The 20054-nt window shown below is 39.2% G+C and overlaps 1 protein-coding gene across 9 annotated transcripts in view; it reads right to left on the bottom strand.

Annotated features, from left to right (window-relative positions):
• Positions 1-20054, bottom strand: part of UBAP2 (ubiquitin associated protein 2) — a 123299-nt gene that overhangs the window by 76504 nt on the left and 26741 nt on the right. For 5 of the 9 annotated variants that reach the window (XM_083818343.1, XM_083818342.1, XM_083818345.1 and 2 more), the window contains 5 exons: positions 19940-20050; positions 15981-16134; positions 14277-14354; positions 6060-6114; positions 4785-4888 (listed from right to left, as the gene is read on the bottom strand). In XM_083818343.1, coding sequence (XP_083674469.1) covers positions 4785-4888; positions 6060-6114; positions 14277-14354; positions 15981-16134; positions 19940-20050 — 502 coding nt within the window. The remainder of the gene's footprint in view (positions 1-4784; positions 4889-6059; positions 6115-14276; positions 14355-15980; positions 16135-19939; positions 20051-20054) is intronic. The other 4 variants (XM_083818346.1, XM_083818347.1, XM_083818348.1 and 1 more) reach the window with 1 other exon arrangement.

Raw genomic sequence — 20054 nt, 5'->3', positions numbered from 1 at the left:
CCTATTTGCCCTGCTTGCATTTATCTCACATTACACAGAGCAAGGCCCACCTCTGCAGCAGACACACCTTGCGCTGGCGCCAGAGCTGCCCAAGGGAGCTCAGAATCTGGTAAATCAAAGAAAGAAAAGCCTTGGCAAAAACACACCTGAACCCCTTGCACTCCTCACCACACCTTTTGGAGACTGGAGCTGTTTGGAATAACACTGGGACGTTTTCCTAATGCTCCATGTAAGCTTTTATCCACTGCTTCTACTCATGACTACACATCTGTGCATTCACTCCTTTCAAACACTGAATGCAACCCTCTACCCTTTTATTAGCTGACCCAGGCTAAGTTCATCGTTGTCACTTATTAACACACTGCCTTCCAAAAATCAATCCTTCCAATGTCAGGTGTTTTATTGCTCTTCCCTGACTTAAATCCCCATTGCTAACAGCTTCCTAGTATTGACAGGCTTCTAAGTCTGATCTTGCCACAAGTCCAACAATTTCCTTTTTGTCCATAATCCACCTTAGTGTTATTGTAGCTCCATAAATCCTCTTCCCAACCTTTACCCCATGCCTTGCGAAGTATTACTGTTTAACAGTTCTGTTTTCCACTGAAATTATGCTTTGTGTTTTCAAGGATCCTTGTCTATCAGCTTCAACATACACTCCCGTCTCTGACTGTTCTGTGTTTTCTTCTGCAAAAAAGATCAGTTTCAGAAAGTCATAAAGCCGATTAAAAATATAAAATATGGTTTTGGTACAGCTTCAACTATTTTCCTCCATCTCCTCACTTCCTGTCACTTCCCCCTCCCCTTTTTTTATTCAGCCATATGTATCGGCCCCCAAATTATTTTATTTTGGTCTATCTCAAACTTCTGTATTAATACATATATTAATCCTTTTCTTCTGGGTTACATCCACATCTTAAATGATCTGAATGATTCCTTTAAGCGTTCCTTCTGACTCCTACAGCAGTCTTAAAAAAACAGCTTCCTTGCAACTTCCAAGCTACCTATTTCCCTTCTTCCCCCTTGACAGATACACTACAGTTTTTTTTTTTTTCTTTCTTGGTTGTCATTCTTCAGTTTCAGGGTCATTGTAAGCTGCTTATAACCAAGATAGTACGAATATACGAATAAAGTTTTTCTGGGAAATTTATGAAACACTATCAAAGTTAAGGTAACAGTAAATTACCAAAATACAATATCCATTTTTATAGTCTACTTTGAGAAGTGAGCACCTCCATCCTAATTTATTTTTTTAAGTACTGGTGCAATTGGTTGTTCAGGATCTCCCATTGCCTTAGACAAAAAGAAAAAAAAAGGTAAGAAAATGAAAACTCAGCATGCCTCATGCCTCTAAGAAAGCATCAATTGAATTGTTCAAGTCTAATCCCTTTTGGATAAAACTTGGTCATTTTGTTTCCTTCCACCTGTCCCTTCCCTTCGCTTTTCTGTAGAAGATTACTTCTGTAAGAACTAGGATGCTGAATTATTCGGAATACAATTACACAAAAACATTATAAACCATTAGGATTTGCCTTTTATTCTCTATTTCAATCAGTAACGCTAAGTTTTAACACCAGAGAGACAGCTAGCTGTTCTACAGAACTACACAACGATGCCTCCACAAACCCCTCTCACTCAGGCTGCTGCGATCCCTCCAGCATCTGCAATGATTCAGGGTACGAGGTTCTAGAGCACTTTGGGAGTACACATGGAAGCAACAACATTTTCAGAACAAATAATGTGTTTGTTTCTAATCAAAACTTTTTAAGTTAATCCTCTCCCAGCACAGAAGAAATACTTTGTAAATACTCATCCTCCAAATTTAAGTTCTCTGTGGAGTTCTGTCTTCAGAAAACTTTTTAATATGCAAAACTGGCTCAGCCTCTCCAGGTAGTTGCCCACTATCTCCTTTTTACTAGAATTGCAAACAAAAGACGCTCATCCTCCACATAGCAAGAATGCACCTAACTTTGTTTCTTTCATTGTAGATGAAAAGATATGGGACTGGGTTATAGGGAGTAAAGAGGGATTTCCACTCTGCCTTTTCTCTGTGTATACTCTTATCTGACATTCCCCAGCCTACTGCAGGCTTTACGGCTCTCCACACATACACACGTCCTCTGGTTCGTGTCTAGTATCTTCACATTGATAACTTATTACTGGGACTTTTGATCTATAACTAACATAACAGCACTGTAAATTAAAAGGAACTAAAAAACCCTAAAACTCTAGTACTTCTGTTTAACAAGCCAAATCAACAGCTAAACTCTGTATAACCTGCTTCCTGCCCCACACCTTGTCTGCCACTCCTTCCCCGGCTCCTCTCTTCCTTCCCAGCACTCCCATTTCTGCTTGAAAACTGCTGCCCCAGCTGCAGCCTCCTCTTTAACCACCCTCAAGATGCTTTTCACCACAAGGTTGAAAGCCCTTCCCTCTCGGGTAAAACTAAGCCACTCAATTTTAAACCTACTCTTATTAAAAAAACTGGGGAGGGGTGTATACCTCAGGCCATTTTCTGACATTCCTAGCACTTGTCTAAAGAAGAAAGACCACAAAATAAAATTCTCTGCCTATACTGATACATACACACAGGCATTTTGACTTTGCTCTATCAGTTACGATGCCTTTGCACTGAAAGTGAAGGAAGATTAGCAGCAGAAAGTTACTTAGCATCCATAAAGAACATTTACAGTTGTCTACTTTAGATTTCCACTCACCGAATTATTGCACAGGAAACTCCCTACACTGACAAACACTCCCATGTTGCAGGAAACTCCCCACACTCATACACCTAAGAGCCAACTAGACCAAGAAAACCTCTCCTCACACTCCCCAACATCCCACACATGCCTTAAGTTGCTTCACTGAAATCCAAGGCAGTTCTTGCTGACATGCATGGGGCCTAACAGCAAAAATGGACGTGGCATCAAAAAACAAGTTGCACGCACACACACACAGGCATGTGCTTTCAATTTCCACTGATTTCCTTAGCAGCAAAACCCTCGTGTGGACACATTCATACTCTCCTGGGGATCTGTTCAGCCGCACCCACCCTTACTCCTGGGCAGAATTCTTCCATTTCTGAAGCCTGAGATGCCCACAAAAGGGAGAGATTGCAAGGAGGCGGCATACAAAGGCTACACAGCTCGCAGGGAGGGTCACCACCATTCGGGCTCACTTGGGAAGCAGAGCAGAAGCCAAAGTCTTTTATAAACCACAGCCTCCTAACTTATTAATAAATAACCAGGGAATTTTCTACCTCTGTTCCAGCCTCCTCATGCCTTTCTTGCCTATCTTTAGTCAGACAACCTTATTGCTTCTGTTATGCTTGTGACAACATATCTTGTCCTCTGCTACCATACAGCAAACATCAGCATCAGTATTCTTAAGGGTATTATTAGCTGCCTTTCTAACTCCTTACCCAATAAATTTATTTGAAAAACTAACATGAGTGAAAGTAAAAGGCATGCTCCTGTCTATGCTACACCACCAAGTCTTTTAAAATGCAATTTCCCAGAAAGATGCCGTATTTGGCAAAAGAGCTCCCCTTCCAATGACCATTAACGTCCTCAGTGCCACTCTCCCACACCGGACTGCTAGGAAGCAGCTCTCGAGTGACAAGAGAGCTGCCTAATAAGACCACCTGAACTCTGAGCCTCTTACTGCCTTCTCCAGTTAAGTGAAAAATGGCTTTTATGAAGTTTAGAAAGCTGCACCTCAAGGGGCTCACTGCGGTGCTCTACGGAGCATACACTGGCTTCCAGTATCAGTCTTTTCCTTCCACACTTGATACAGAGGTTGTGAAAGAGATCATCTCAGCTGGCTTCAGCAACGAAGAGATCAGAAGAGTCACTCTTTAATGGGGTTTTAAAAACAAAAAGTCTCTCCTGTCAGCCAGTGTTTTCCAAGTGCGGATAATAACATACATGAATTTGTCCATCATGACACAGGCTTCTCTTGGTCTTCATCTGCCACGGACTACGAGAAGCAACAGTCTATCTTGTTTTTCGAAGTCACAGACAAACAGGTCACATTCTTCACTTCTGAATCATCATGGAACGACTGTGAAGTGGTTCCTTTCCAGACTGTCTTGTCTCTTGCCTTTAGCCAGGAGTGCACACTTCATATAGAAACATACAGCTGCCTCTATCTTCAGAGAGGCAGACTGCTCTTCTGGCTTCCGTTCAAGTGCCTACTCATGTTTTAGTTAATAATTCTCTTCAAAAGGTGCCAGATCTTGGAACTCTCCTCTATCCCAGAAACTCACATGCTCAAGTTCCTGTGCTGTATAGGCAGAGCTTCCACAGACATCTCAGTGTCACTAAGTGGATTTATATTTATCAATAGTTTTTCCTTTTTCTTCTACTTAGATATTCAGATCCTACTGCTCAATGCCTGTGAACCAATCATTTTCAGTGGCACTTGCAACCTAAACTACAATTAGGTAAAATCTTAAGCAGCACTTAAGATTCTTTACATGTAATTCTTTACATACAAGGTTCTTCCAATAACTCTTCCAATAACCCTTTGCCTCTCAAGGGATTGTTAGTGCTAGAACAAAAAAATTGCAAATTGCCTTCCCCTGAATTTAACCAGAGAGTCACTTGGGCTACAGCACGTGCTCTGCAATTTAGCAGCAGCAAAGCTACAAAAATGAACTACTATCTGTGCCACGTGAGATGTATTCACATTTTCAGAAGGTAGCTGAATACTAACAGAACAGTTATTTTAACTGCAATTTGCTACAGGTCTTCATTCCAATCCTTCCACTTCTGGAAGCATCTTACCAGTTCCATCATCTGCATCATTCTGACCAGTCTCCCAAATCTCTGATTTTGTCCCAAAGCCATCAGTGGCAGAAGACTCCGTATAGTCTGCAGGGTTAAATGTCCTAGAGTTTTAAAAGTTAAGAAATGGAAGAGAACACATGGGTCATTCATTGAACAAAAGTGCCATCATTTTTAGCTGAAGTTGTATTAGATTTAACATCTTGACTTCCGCATATATTTATCTTGATCATTTTGGCTCCCAAAGAATCTTTTCCTCTATGAGCAGACATGGATAAAAAAGGGAGAAAAGAGAAAAGGAGGAAGAAAAAAAGCAAGGAAACTGTAGAGAAACTGAACCAAAACAAGAATTCCTGGAAATGCAGTTAACAGCATACCTACTCTTCCCCATCCTCCAAAGCGTTAGATTATATGCTCAGCTTTAAGCCTTTCTTGGCTGATAGTTTCTTGGTGGCTGACTGATAAGAAACCAGTATCATATAATTTCAGAGCACCAGACTTGTGCAGGACAGCAGTCAAAACATCAAGATTATTTCAGAACACACTCCTGACACCAAGGCCAAAAAACACAGATGCAGATAACAGGTGAAAGATTACAGAAAAACCTCCTTTTAGTTCATCATATGGACTGTGAACAAGAAGGATTATTAGAGAAGTAGAATTAGCCTTCTGTTCACCATGACATCACCAATGTTACATGAAATGTCATTTAGGGCAAATACTGAAAGTAACGGAGGCTTGATTCTCTGATTCAAGTTATTCTGTCAAAACTAAAAACAATCTTTAGAACCATTGAGTAGTTCTCAGTACAGTTCTCAAACTACCTTTGATTGTTTTTGGGTACATGTGTGTCTAAACAGTGAAAGCATGAAACCTCAAAAACAGGAGAGAGCTTATAACCACTTGTCTTCCTATTTTTATTTAGGACTCACATTCCACTGAAACAAATACCTTTTCCAATTTACCTAGGACAATAAGCACCACACAGCACTTTGAGCCTCCTAGGCACTACGTGGCTCTTACTGATAGGTACAAACGGGTTCTTCCAAGTTTGACATATTAACTTCAAGTGAACTTGGATTAGGGTTCTATAGATGTGTCCAGTCAAACACCGGTTTAAGACAAAAAATAATCCAGTTATCATCTAACAGATCTATGATTTTTTGCATCTGTAGTGATTCATCATACATATAGCAATAGTAATACATACAGTGGCAAACAATCTTGCCACTGAGCTTGATCCTCCCCGAAATCTGTGCTCTGCATGTTTCTTACCCCATGCCTTGGGCTGAAAACCTCCCCGCTCCTCTCCCTCTGCCACGTCCAAACCCTAGGAGAGAAAACACCATTTAACAGCAACAGCAGAGAAGGAGCCAGTCACTAGTCTGTCACATTAGAAAATACTATGATTGAAGAAAACTACCACAGGAAAAAATATATCCTTCCCAAATTTGCTCACAGGAGAATGTTTCCCTACCATATGCAAGTCACAGTTCGCTGCATGTTTCCGTAGGACTTCCATTCTTTGCTGGCTTTTCTGTAACTAGAGAAGTAGCTCAAAATTCTAACAAAAGGACTTACCTAAAGCCTCATCCCAAATGAGGCTGCCATTGCCAAGTCAGTAGCCATCACTCAAAAATTCATATCTAATTTCTCACTCTTGCCTAAGCAGCTGTAATAGCCCAGCCCTCATGCATGGTCTGGTCTCTCCAGACATTCCTTGTCATTCCTTGTCCGTGACAAGAAAATGTAAGTACACCATTTATTTCCTTCTTTCCGTCGGACTCCCTTGTCCGCCGCTACCTTCTTGCACTTTCTCCTACCTGCAAACACATGCTCCTTGCCCCTTACTCTTAGTCGCTGACATGAAGACTACTTAATTCAGATTACTCAAACAATTCCCATTACCACCCGCAAAAACTTGTTTCTATTCAAACAACAAAAAATTTGTTGTCCCAAATTTTGATTCCAGCCTTAGTTCTCTAGCTTCTTGCTCCAGTGAATGGCTTTATTTTTGCATGCAGCATACTGCCAACAAGGCATTAGATTTTATTACTTAAACACCCATAAAGTACAGCTCTACATAAACCTCTAGAAACTCATTTCTTACATGTAGTATTTTCTACAATAATTCTATTTTTATGCCTTTTTAGGATGTAAATATCTGAAGCCTATCCAGTTGTTTTTTGTTTGTTTTTGTTTTTTTGTTTTTTTTTTTTTGAGAACAACTATGATTGTTTCATATTACAAGGACGGGAGCAGGTCAAGAGCTGCAGACTGAGAACAAAGTGATGTCTATTTTAATGACAAAATTATGCAGTAATTACAAGTCAGCAAACAACTCTAAGTTTACCAGAATACAAATATTATAATCTTAAATCACCGATGCATTTGTTGTCCAAACGTCAGAATTACCTAGGTTAGGCAGCTTGAATTGGGATCAAAATCACCCCTTATTTTCAGGGGACCATTTAAAATGAGTTAGAGCAATAGCTCCAGGACACAGTAAAACCAGTTCAGGAAGCTCCTTTTCTAATGACTTTCCTTTCCCTCTGCTCACCACCCATTCTCCCCCTTGCCCTAGTTCACTGTGCAAGTTTTGAAAGACATTTCTGGTTATTTAAAACATTTTCTACCTACATTTTTAAGGACTTCTCAGGAGCATTGAGATACCAGGATAGCTTTATCCACGTTTTGTCAGAAAGCGTTTACCCATTCTCTATAAAAGATACTGGTAGCTACAGGGAAGCTGTGAAAATCTGCAGAAGGATTTCCATCCAGGCATACATGGTATTTTGGTGAGACAGGCACACAGAAGTGAAGTCTGGGGAGCTGGTCTATGGCATAAAGGGGTCACAGCACTCAGACCCACGAAGACAGAAGCAGTGCAGCATTTATTAATGGAGCACAGAACAGAAGCCAACGCTTTTTTGGAAAAGTTCAGCAATGAGGATGATGAGGAGATGCAAACCCCAGGAACAGTCAAGCAGCAATATGTTTGACTGAGGCAGACGTCAGATATAGAGATATCAGCTCGAATAGCTAGCATGAAAGGAGGTAAAGCCTTCCCAGCCTCTCAAGCTCAAAAATCCCAAAGACCAACCTTAGTATATTAAGCAGAAGATGGTTGTAGCAAGTGAGGAGTATGTAAGATGCTGTATCAGCATCTGCACAATAAACTACCAGCTAAAAGCAACAATAAGAATCTCTAACAACTTTAAAGTACTTTGAACGTAAAGGAAATCACACAATTTATGAAGTTACAAGTCTTCAAAGACTACTAGCCAGCAAGGATTTGTCTGTATCAGATCAGTTTGGAAGCTAATCCTGAACTTTAAATTCAGTAGATTCCCTTAACTTCACAAAACTGTGTCGATGTTTTTTGTCAAAACAGAAATTCATTAACATTTTATCAAATGCAACTAAAAGCATTCCAATGAAGCCTAAAGGGAAGTATCAAACCTGTAGGGTTACAGGAAGCACTGAATTCAAAGCTAGAAAAGATACTTATGAGGAACTAATTCAAAATATGGGACAGTGAGTACACACCAGTGAAAGACTAACTCAGCTCAGATGTGGAGTCTCATATATCATAGTCATTAATGCAAGATGCCCGCGGGAAGTGCTGATACTCTCTTTGACACAACCAGGTCACTAACATATTCTTAAATTCTCATGCTAACTTACTTCTCACAACTGCCAAAATTAAAACATGGCCTTAAAATACTTCGAAGGCGCTGTTTAACAATACAGAGAAGTTACAGTCATGAAGGTACTGTGAATTTCCATCATGTATTTGCAAGCTTTTCATGCTTTTTAACGGTGACTAAAAGGTCTGTGAGCAAATGGGCTTCACGCTGCAATTCAGCAACACAAATCCCAACCATGCAGTTTCACAGCAGCTTAAACCCATTTAAATGAAAACTACTACAACAGAAGCCATCCTCACCTGTGATCCCAAGCTCTGTCATCTCTCTTGCACAGATAGATTTGCAAATACAACCACTGACCACAAAACGACCATCAGAAAATAAAACGATCAGGTCATTGTTGGATCAGCTCTCTGAACCAGATCTCTGCTTGTTAAATGCCAGAAAACCAGTCACCTTCACACGGGTTAGTCAAATGAAAATCAGGTAGACCTGACATCCCCAGCTACCGTGCTGCCTCCCCATTTTTTTTCTTTTTTGGCTTGGCTAGTTTTAAACAAAATCAATTTCCAAATGCATCAGGAGACAGACTGGATTAATTCCTCCGAGCAGTAATGCCAATTTACACTGGCAAAAAAGTTCAACACAAAGAAGATATGGATTCGATTATAATGGTCAATGTTTCCAAAAACTTGATTTTTTTCCTGTGGTAACAAACTATCATCTATTCCTCTATCAACATTTTTAATCTACCCACAAAGAGAACAAGTGACTTGGCAGTAGCTCTTTATATCTTCCACTAAGATTACAGGAGAAGATTTTCTTACAATCCATCAGCACATTAAACACAAAAGCAGGTAAAGAATAATATTACTGCTCTATCTCATGTAAATGCTTGTAAAATTTCTTCATTCCTTTCCACTTGGATCTACGAACAACAGGCTAAAACATCAAGGCAACATTGCTTACTCATTTCTGTTCCAGGAAACCAAGAGTGAGGAACTATGTTTAAAGTTGATTCCGATTAACATTCCTGCTACTACCCTATCCAATGTCATAACTTTAAGTGATGAAATATTTAAAACATTTTGTTGTTTTCTTTAACATTTTAACTCTGTGTTTCCTTCATGCTCTCCAGCACATCTCAGTCAACTAGGTTCACATTGGTGGTATCACTTGGTAACTTTACAGTTAATTTCTTGCATTCATTCCAGGAAAGACAGCAGTCATATCCAGGCAGATGGGGAGATTTTCTGCTTCCAGTAAAACGCACTGGGAGTTCAAATCTCCCATAATCACAAAATGAGTCTTAACTCTGATACTTCCCTACAAGGGAAGAATGGTTCAGCTCTCTCAGAGCTTCTTCCCCAAAACAAGTGTACACTGGAAGGGAGCACAAGATGAATGTGTAGTCCCACAACCTGAATGGAATTATCCCATTAAATTAATAGCCTACTTTATAGAAAAAATGCATTTTACAGCCTTAAGTCCTTCCAAGTGAACACACATACTCTATTTCAAAACTAAGATTTTCACACTGACAAGTTTAAATCAGACAAAAACATCATCAAGGTTAAGAAAGAGGCCTAAGAATAGCTGAAAGGGAAAGGAAACAGACTGGAAGAGCAGGTAACACTCAAGAGCTGTGTTTATCTCAGGCTATAGAGTAGTTGGACAGCCCAAACCCATGTTCAGGAAACACACAGCCAGCCAATCTGCAGTGGAAGCTGAGATAACAGAGGCCTAAGCCCTATGAATAGATAGGGCTAAGCATATAAAGGTTATATTCTGTGTACTTCATACTACCAAAATAAACACCGATGTTCTATGTAATAATTCAAATCATTTTTCTTATTAGTCATCATAAAGCTAGGAGCATCACATCAGTTTTATATACTGCATGTGCTCTAATAAGCATCTTTAAAAGGAAGTGCAGAAAACTTTCAACTCCAAATTTGCCTCAAAAGAAAAAAGTAACATGTTAAAGCTAAGTTCTGGTTAATCTCTTTAAAAAAAAATATGTAAGCTCAAAAAAAATACGTAATGCTAACTACAGCAAAACTAAACAGACTGCAAACTGTGACCTCCAGAAGGTCTGCTCTGCATTCATGTTTTAGAAAAAAACAACATCCTTACTAGTTCTGGCAAAGCAAATCCAAAATATGTTCTGTGCCAACTGTGCTAAGCTTTTAAAACAAGAAAATGTTTAGACATGCAATTCTCGTTACAGAAGCTCATTTTCTTCCCGATCGCCTATTTTTTATTTTAAAAAATTAAGAAAAAAGATCACAAACACAATTTAGACTGGTCTGGTATTTACAAAAAGGGTGCACTGCTCTGTTTTCTTACATAGCCAGGAAATGTTTGAAAGGTTCCTTGTCGAGTACTGTAAGTCCAAAATTAAAACCTCATGTTTTCCCCTTTCACTTTTATTTCTGTTTTGCTAGAATGAATTTGTTTTTGCTCTCCACATTTTTGCTATATGCACATTGCTCTGGAAGAACGAAAAGGAAAGGAGTTTAGGAACAGAATTGGAAGTGACAAATCCACTTTGACTTTGTAAATGAGGTGAGTTGTTACACATGAATCTAACAATTTCCATGCTGAATGAAGCCAAGAAGTTCATCATCTACCTACGATCTTGTCATTGGCTGAGGTCAGTGTCTGTGGAAACATACAAGAGCTGAAACCACAACACCATTCCTCTGGACACAGTCCTGATTTACAGCCATTTGTAGCTCAGACACTTCCTGAGCCAAACAATTTACGTAATTCACCAGCCTCATTCATTGGGCATTGTTTTTTGTTTTGGTTGGTTGGTTTGTTTTTGTTTGTTGTTTTGGTTTGTTTTTTTTCCTGTGGTTGTTTTTTTGAATACATTTATCAAAACTCCCCATGTATAAATTTTCAGAACCCACAAGACCTTAAGTAAAGAGTTCCTCAGGTTAACTTCATATATCAAACCATTCCTGACGTTCATTCCGAACCTGTAACTTACTGATTTAATATCCCCTCACTCTCATATTTGCATGAGTGATGAATACATTCCCCCACAGAACTTTCTTGCTAGAAACTTTACAGATCTCTACCACAACCCTTTCTTTTGCAGCCTGCGAAGTCCTACTCTGCTTGTTCCTCACATCCCATAAAGGCAATCTTCTCAGTACCCTTCAAAGCCTTTTTTCTTGTTCTACCACTCCCTTTTCAACATGGGGTGGAAGAGAGTGGGAAAACCAGACCTGCGCTTAAAACTGAGCATGTGGGAATATTACAAAACAGCAACATCAAGTAGTATTGTGCCTGTACAGTTCTTTAATTTATACAGCACTGCAGCTGACTGAAACACAAATAAAGGGAATCTTTCAGGAACCAAGAGTCTTGAAGATATAACCATCAAATATAACCACTTTGATACAATTATCAATCACCATTATAGTATTTTTTTACAGCAAAATTAAGCTCATTCAAGAAATTCAGTTGTAGAAAGATAGATAGGAAGGCCACGTTAAAAACCTAAGTTCCTTGACTCCTTTCCAAATCAAAGTTTACACACAGTTTAGCAAGCAGAGGTTAACAGCTGAGAAGCAGAGCAATTCCAGCTGGGATGTGTCCCGAATCGCATCCTGCGGCACACTACTGCTTTCTCTTAATCACTCAGTAATGTGTATCTACTTCAAATCCCTGCTCTCCTGCATTCCAGCAACCAGCGCTGTTTGTACACTGTATACCTACTACCCTTTATAGTTGCAAGGAACGTCACAATCATTAACAGATCTACTGTATAAGCCAATGCCTACAGCACTAAAGCTGAAATTCTCTGTCAAGCTTTGCTTTTTTCTTCCCCCAATAAATAGTGCACTATCACCAGAGAATCCATCCCACTTCTGCTGGTTTCGGTGCGTGTCATTTATTAAAATTAGGTTTTTCTACAACGAAGCAGTAATGTGATGGCCCAGCAAATCTGCCCCTAGAAAGCAGCCAATAAGATAATTCCAGCCTGAGAAGGTACCTTAAAATAGCTAGAGTGCATTGTTTGGATATTAGCTGACCCCTAATTTTGTATGTGTTGCCTAGATTCCTACACACAGACTACATGAAACATTTCTAAAAAAAGTGCTCTGTTGTGATTACCAATCTATTTCCTTTTAGCTGAAGTACTTTATCCCAAATCTGACTATTATTTTGTGTAACAGCAAATACAGACTCCTGAATAAAATGGCAAGAAGCCTTTTTTTTGTTATCTACTAATAACGAAAGAAAGAAGGTCATGCACCCTTAAAATATTAAGAAGTGAATTACACAGCTTTATGTAATTCCCTGAAGATTTCAAGGGCTTGCATTATAAAATTAAATTAGGTATTTCCTGCCATATAACACACACACTTGTAATATAATGATCCTGAGGCCATTCAAAGGATTTATCACAGACAGTTGAGGAGACTTCATCAAGACACTTTGTTAACATCAATGTAGAGTTTAAACTATTCAGTAGAGATACAGACACACTGTATACACTAACCCAGTGAACTGAAATTGGTTTAAGTTGCTCCTGTTTCTTCAGTCAGGTATGTTAGTCTGATACTGATGATTTAAGTGCCTTGGCTTGAGACATACGATAGTATGTCTTCATCTGGAGAACTGCAGAGTTGACAATGAACATAATGAATTGTTCATAAAACAAATCAAAAATAGACAGAACTTGAGACTAACTTTTGAGTTCCACCCAGCAACTTAAAAAATCCTACATTTGTATTTACAACTTGTATAAAGAATTATTTTATAAAGCAAATACTTAAAGCCTTATGTTCCACCTATAACACTTTATACCACACCCTCCCCTGCAAAGCTACCTCTGCACAAGCCATTTCATGCCTGCTGATTACATGCACAACCAAGTCACTCACAACCCTCTGAAGCTACACATCTTTGCATCTTTCCACTTCAAGATACAGATTTGGAGACAATGAAGTTGGATGTGCCAGTCACTGAATGCCTCGTTACTGGATATTCCAAAGAGAAGAGTCCTTTTGAAGGTAGAATTGTTTTTCCACAATTAAGTATATTTTCCACATTACTAAGTACGTTTGCCCTACTGTGCACTTTACCAGTTTAACTTCATACCCATCTCCCAGTACAACCCCAGGTAACCCATTTCCCTTCCTCTTGCTTCAAGAAAAGCAAGCTTCTTTACACTCAATCCCATGAAAATCCAAACAAACCATGCATCCCTTGATTCCACACCAAGTCTATTGCCAACATTTTTCCTCTCTTCTTCAGGATGTGCAATTCTACCTATGACTCCACAGTGCTCTTTCCACAGCTCTCCTCATCAACAACTTCATGCCAAACTTCCCTCACCAAAAAGCATCTAAGGTGGCTAGTGCTCACAGACTGGGTACCAAAAACAGAAGACAAACCTAACAACGGGATCCACCCCAAAATAATGGCATAAGCACACATCAAATCCCTCCTCAAGAGCTCCACAAATGGAATCTTGTACTCTCCTGCTGCCAAGGTACGTCTTGAGGAGCCCAGTGCACTCCAACTCCCAGGCCGGCATTATTCGATCCGGGAAAACAGCTCTCGATAGCCAGAGCACACCAGCTTACCACACCAAAAACTGCTAAAATAATTGATACCAATCACCTTTAAGTCATTCTAAGACCCAACGGTGAAAAGGGCTATGGGGGGTGGCAAGTACCTAAATTAAAGGTGGCTGAAGTGCTTATGGAATCAAAGGATAACCAAATGCTTAAGCTCTTTAATTAAACACATAAAGGGGGGGAATTCCATTTCAGGAAATGAAATCAAGGCCAGTCCCCCACCAACGTCACCATCTCACCTCTCCCACGGCCACGTTTTCCACGGTCTGAAGGCCTGTCTCCTTGATTGTTGTCCACTCCGTTCTCTTCAGCTCTAACTGTGGAAAGAAGACAGCTTAAGAGAAAATTTAGAGACTCATACATAAGACAATATAGCCATCTGCTTAAACTGAATCCCAAGAAGGAAAGGTTAAGATTTTCAGAGTGGCATGTCAGTCACCCCTCTTCTTTGCAGGCCTAGCCACAAACAAGTTACTTACTTGGAATTTGACAATTAGAAAGGAAAATATCAATTAAGAGAGGAACATATCAGACACTTTTTGAAGCGCAGTGTTTTGCAGCCTACACTATTATATTAATTATATAATAGTGTAAATTGGTGAGAAATGAATTGCCTCAAACTTCACTTTCTTGACGCGTTAGTTGGCAACACTGAAAGAATAAGGAATAACTAAGAACAGCGGATCTCCTGTCTGCCAGTGTCACATCCCTACGCAGCCAGGAGAAACTAACTCTCCTCTGTATTTAAGTCAGAGGAGGATGATGACAGAAGGCTAGGTGTTTGAAAAACACTGCAACTTCTACTTCGTTGGAAACTGCTGAGTAGGTATTCTGAAAGATGGCTGGCTCCCTGAAGAAAAAAGATGACTGTCCACTTAAAACACTGCTGAGTATTTTGTACTGCACAGTTTGTCCTAATAGCAGCAACAATACCATTAATGCATGCATAAAAAGGTGGGAAGGAAACATCAAGATCTAGTAACCATCTGAAAATCCTCAGTTTCAGTTTAGGAAAGAAAAAAGCAACATCTGGTTCTGGCAAAAATCTTGCCTCTGACTTTCAGTTTTGATGTTACTCTATTCTAACAGAGCTTCACAATGCCTTCAATGGCAAAATATTTTAATATATTACAACAATTTAAAAAGTTGGCTAATACTGTAAATATTTTTCCCACTTCTATGGGAAAAGGATTGTGTTTATTTCATCTCTCTCCATTCTCTGCTCATTTATCAGTGCTGTTGGTGGCTCTTATAGGCAATACATGCAGCTTAGACATTGCTGATAAAACTTAGAAGAAAAAGGCTATGTGTATCCAATGGTAATTTAATGTGATACTACCTGATTTGGAAAATATTAGTCTTTCTTTACACAAGGTCGTATTGCACCTATATAAACTGTAGCTTTTTTTTTTTTAATGTTTCAGTTCACAAAGCACTTTCTCTGTTGTAGTAACTCACCTGTGGCTGGCTTATGTCAGTAATATATGCTAGAGATTAATAATGATCCCAGTCTTTTCATTCCCCTTATGAGAAGATGAGAACATCTTCAGGTTCTCCCACTCATAAAAGGAGATGGAGTCAAAGCTGGATATTTTTTTAATTAAAAGAAACAAAAAAAGTGTATCAGCTGTGCAGTGAAATACTTGCTCTCAAGCAGTGTTACAAAGACTCAATTATAAAACTTAAATAAAAGAACACTAAGTACAAGATTAATCAATCAAGAAAGGACAAACTTAAATTCAGTTCTCTGAAAAATACAAGCACAGACCATCCCAAAACTAAGTCATCTAGATCAAGCATACCTGTCATGTAAACAAGTTATAACCACTTAGGCACCGAGCTATAACTCTCGACGTTTTTATTCCATTAAGCATTTGCTCTCAACCAGCTTCACCTGCAAGAAAAATGCCTGAAGCTTTTAAAAATGAACCCCCTGTACGTACACTCTCGGCCACGGCTGCCTCCTCTTCCCCGTCTGTTGGAACTTCCCCGTCCACGACTCACTTCTCTGTCCCCTCGTTTTTCTCTGTTCTCTTTGTTTTCTGAACTTTCTTTTCCAACGCTTTTCTTCTTTCCCCCTACAGTCTCCCAAGAAGTCTATTTGGATAGAATAGAATTAGAAACAAAAATGAAAAAGGAAGAAGCTTCTCTGTATACTTCTGCCTCTCACCCCTCCAGGTCACGGGGAAAAAACAGGTATTTGTATAATATCACACCAGTAATACCTATCAGAAACTACACTGACACAAGGGGAAAACCAAAGTCTATTTTTTGGGAAGAGATGGGAAAGAAACAAATTATAGAAGCTTAGTTTTCTTATGAAATGTAATAATCTCAAATACTTCCAGCTATATATTAATTATAGCAATTTTATATAGCAATTTTAACCAGTCCAAAGAAGCCTAAATAAGACCACAACATAGAAAAAAACAGAGCAACGTTTTCCCTTTTTACTACCTCCATAAATCTAGCAAGGGAGCAAGCACAGAGCTATCTTTTCTCACAAGGAAATGAAAAAATATCTTCCAAGCATTATTGAACAAGAGACTGATGTGAAGAAGTACATGGTCTACAGAAAAAAATTATCCAGACCTACTAGAGCTCAAGCACCAAGAGACAGAACGGCAGACAAAGAACTTGAGAAAACTGGGGCCATAAGACAAAACATCCACTAACAGCTACAGCTCATCACGTTGAGCACAATTCAAGAAATATGTCTAAACAAGACAGAGTACCAAGGTACAAACAGATCTCAGCTTTAATATAAAAATCCAACCCCAAAATAAATTCAGAAATAATATCAGCTCCATATGAACATCTGTAGGAGTTGAAAACAAAATGACTAAAGTACTTGCTAAGAATAGCACAGCAACTCATTATGCAATTGCATGGTTAGTCTATTGAGCCATAGTTGCAAAGTAAAGAAGAAAGGTATTATTTGTAAACCATTAAGATGGCAGATGCTTTTAAATGTCTCCACCTCTAGGAGCTTATAGTCTGGATAAGGTATTCAAGCAGGAAAACTGCATATGCAGATAAGGTGCCGTCAACTGTGAAGCACTAGATAAAGCCCATGGCTTCGCAACAGGCATCATAAAAGGTTGGCTATCAGTAATTTGGGTCCTGTGATCTCTTCACTGAAACCCTCTCAAGGTAGGCAGTGACCAGCTAATCCAATCTGCCTAGAATTAAAAAAAACTAACATTACTGAACAAGCAGGTAGCAAAGCAGTTTGCAAGTATAAACTCAATCTCTCAAACAAGACATTAAGTAAAAACATTAAGTACTAAAAGAGAACGGTTATTCATCTTTTGTAGTGGTATAGGTGAGAAAGAAGCTCAAGTCAGTTTTCAATTTCATCTCTCACATTGAAGACTACACTGCCATAAGACAACTTGGGTAAAGTACAGATGGTGCTGATTAGAAGTACCAAACTACTTGTCTGAGCAATGTCATGTTATTTGTATGGGAGAAAACTTGGTCTCCTCCAGTAACTATCACACGGCTTCACTTGCCACAGCCTGTGTAACTGCATTGCACACTAAGACCCTCCAAGAGTTTCAGAGATACTTTAAAGGACGATAAATAACTGCACTGACAGGTTAAAAACCTAATCTAGATGGTTCAGAATGCACTGTTTTGCTAATGGGTGTGGTGCCAAGTGATCTTCAATTGTTTTAAGAAATCTCCAAAAACAGATGATCCCACAAATCTAAAATAAAAGAGACTGTAGTAAGGCTTTATACGATCTAAATATCAGTAAAGAGAACTATGAAAGCATCATATCCATGCTTTACCACAAGTAAGAATTTCAGACATTTACAAGGATTTCAGGATTTGTGAAGTTATTTATTACTATTTATATAAGGAGAAAAATCAGTACCATTTGGAAGAAAACTTTCTTAAACTTCTTTCAGAAGTTGGGAATAACACTGTCTCTGGACATGGGTATGCATCATAGACCATCAAAACCTTTGTAAACTACAATTTCAGCTGAGGATGCCTGAGGCAACCCAAATTACAGTTGTGGACCTAACCCTTGAAAAATATTTAACAGAAGCTTTTTGCTGCCCTGACCTTGGGATGTAGGGGGAAAAGGGATCTGAAGGGTTCCCCCTTTAATCGACCTTCAAAAGTTTTAGAAGCTAAAACATGGTTGGGCATAAAATGGCTCTTACTCCTATAGGAAGCTAAATGAACACAAGTCTTGGGCAAAGAAGCATACCCTTCTCTACTCTCCTCCAAAGCCAGACTGTCACAACGGTTGCAACTGAAAAGTCTTCATAAAGGGAGTACAAAGCCTTAAGGATCACAGCATTAAAAAAAAAGCTGGCAGAGTATCAAAGAAATTATAAATAGACTCCATAGCCATCACTCCCTGCTCTTCTAATTCCTCAAATTGGATAGATACATATTCTTCCAAATGAGGCAAAAAAACACGTAGTGCATCAAAGCCAAGTGAAGCTAGAAAGAGAATCAAGAATCTGCATTCAGAACAAGTATTACCTCTGCTTCCAACTTTATACCAAATCCATTGTAAAGCTGTTTTGAAGTATAATGGCCTCACAACAAACCCTTCAAGTTGGAGGTCCATACTTCCATAAGGAATATGTGCCTTCACACACACTGATGTAGACCTTTCTAAGATTTTCCTCCTTCCTCATTGAGCCCTTCAAGTTCTCTATATTTGAGTTGCATTTTCTATACTGAGAACAATGGGTTCAGAGGGACGTGCCAACACAGAACATGGATATGTTTTTGCCTCTTACTGATGGATGAGTTCAGAGAGTTTCTTCCATGTCATGATCACTTATAACAGTCTGCTGAAGAAAGCATTTAACATTCTCTTCAGAGAACTATTTTCAACTAGAAGATAAATACCAGAGAACACAAAAATGGATAGCACATTACCAAGATAGATTTAATCCAGGTGAGATTCTCTCTTCTCCTACCAACTTACCCACCCACTCGGCATTACACACTTCTGTGCTTTAGATGACAACTCTTACAAATAAAAAGGGGATAAAAAGAAAGTCCCCTTGGTTAGAATGGTACATGGCCTAGATTTGGGGTGTAGGGGGGTTTGTTTCCTCATTAACACTAAGCAATAGAACACATCCTGATAAATCACAGGAAGTACTGAACATTTGACAGTAAAGTAAGGAAGTCCAGGCATTTTTCTCAATTTATAAGAGAAAGAGAATCTAGTTGACTGTCTCAGATAAGCTGTTAGAAGTCCCTCCAGCAAGAACTTCAACCACAATTTCCTGAAAGCTCTTGGGATAAAGAACACGTTATGCAACCCTAACATTGTTCCTATATACACAGTTCAGTTTCCTCTTTCACTTTCTCCATAAAGTAAGGCTAATGAGCAACACAACGACAAAAGCAACTACTTTCTGTATTCTCTTGTGCCCCTATTAGTTTTTGATGCATCTTTCAGATGTGGAAACCTCCTCCACCCTCAATACTTGCAACGGGTACCTACAAAAGTTACATGATGTCAAGTATCTGCCTCCCTTTTTAGGTTTACAAAGATTTCCCTTTGTGGCAAACACAGTATCACCTCAGGTCTCATGATTGTGGAGGTGCTACAGACTAACTACAAACAGGTCAGCAGAACACAGGACAGTGCCCCACTGAGCTCTGCTGCAGAGAAAATAGCAGCACATCTATAAAAGCTGGAGGACTCTAGAGGAGACCAGCAGAACACCTACATTTTCAAGTTTCAGCCTTTATGCACAAGACAGAGAAGCTTCCCTGGTGCCCATTTCCTCCAGATGAATTTCAGTGGAGACATGGAAATCAAAAGCTTCTTAAATATGACTTTCCCAATCATTGTCTCAGAGTGGATAGCCACAACAAGAAATAAGAGCAGATTAATAGAGAAGTAAAACCTTACCGTGTCTGAACTTCCTTCCAGCAGTATGTTGATAGCTCTGTTCACATCCCCATTACAGTCATGTAACGCCACTATGCACTCATCCTGGTTTTTCCCCGTCACTTCCATAAGCTGG

The sequence above is a fragment of the Anser anser genome, assembly GCF_964211835.1.
Source record: "Anser anser genome assembly, chromosome: Z".
Classification (NCBI taxonomy): Eukaryota; Metazoa; Chordata; class Aves; order Anseriformes; family Anatidae; genus Anser; species Anser anser.
This window is presented reverse-complemented; position numbering and strand designations above follow the sequence as displayed.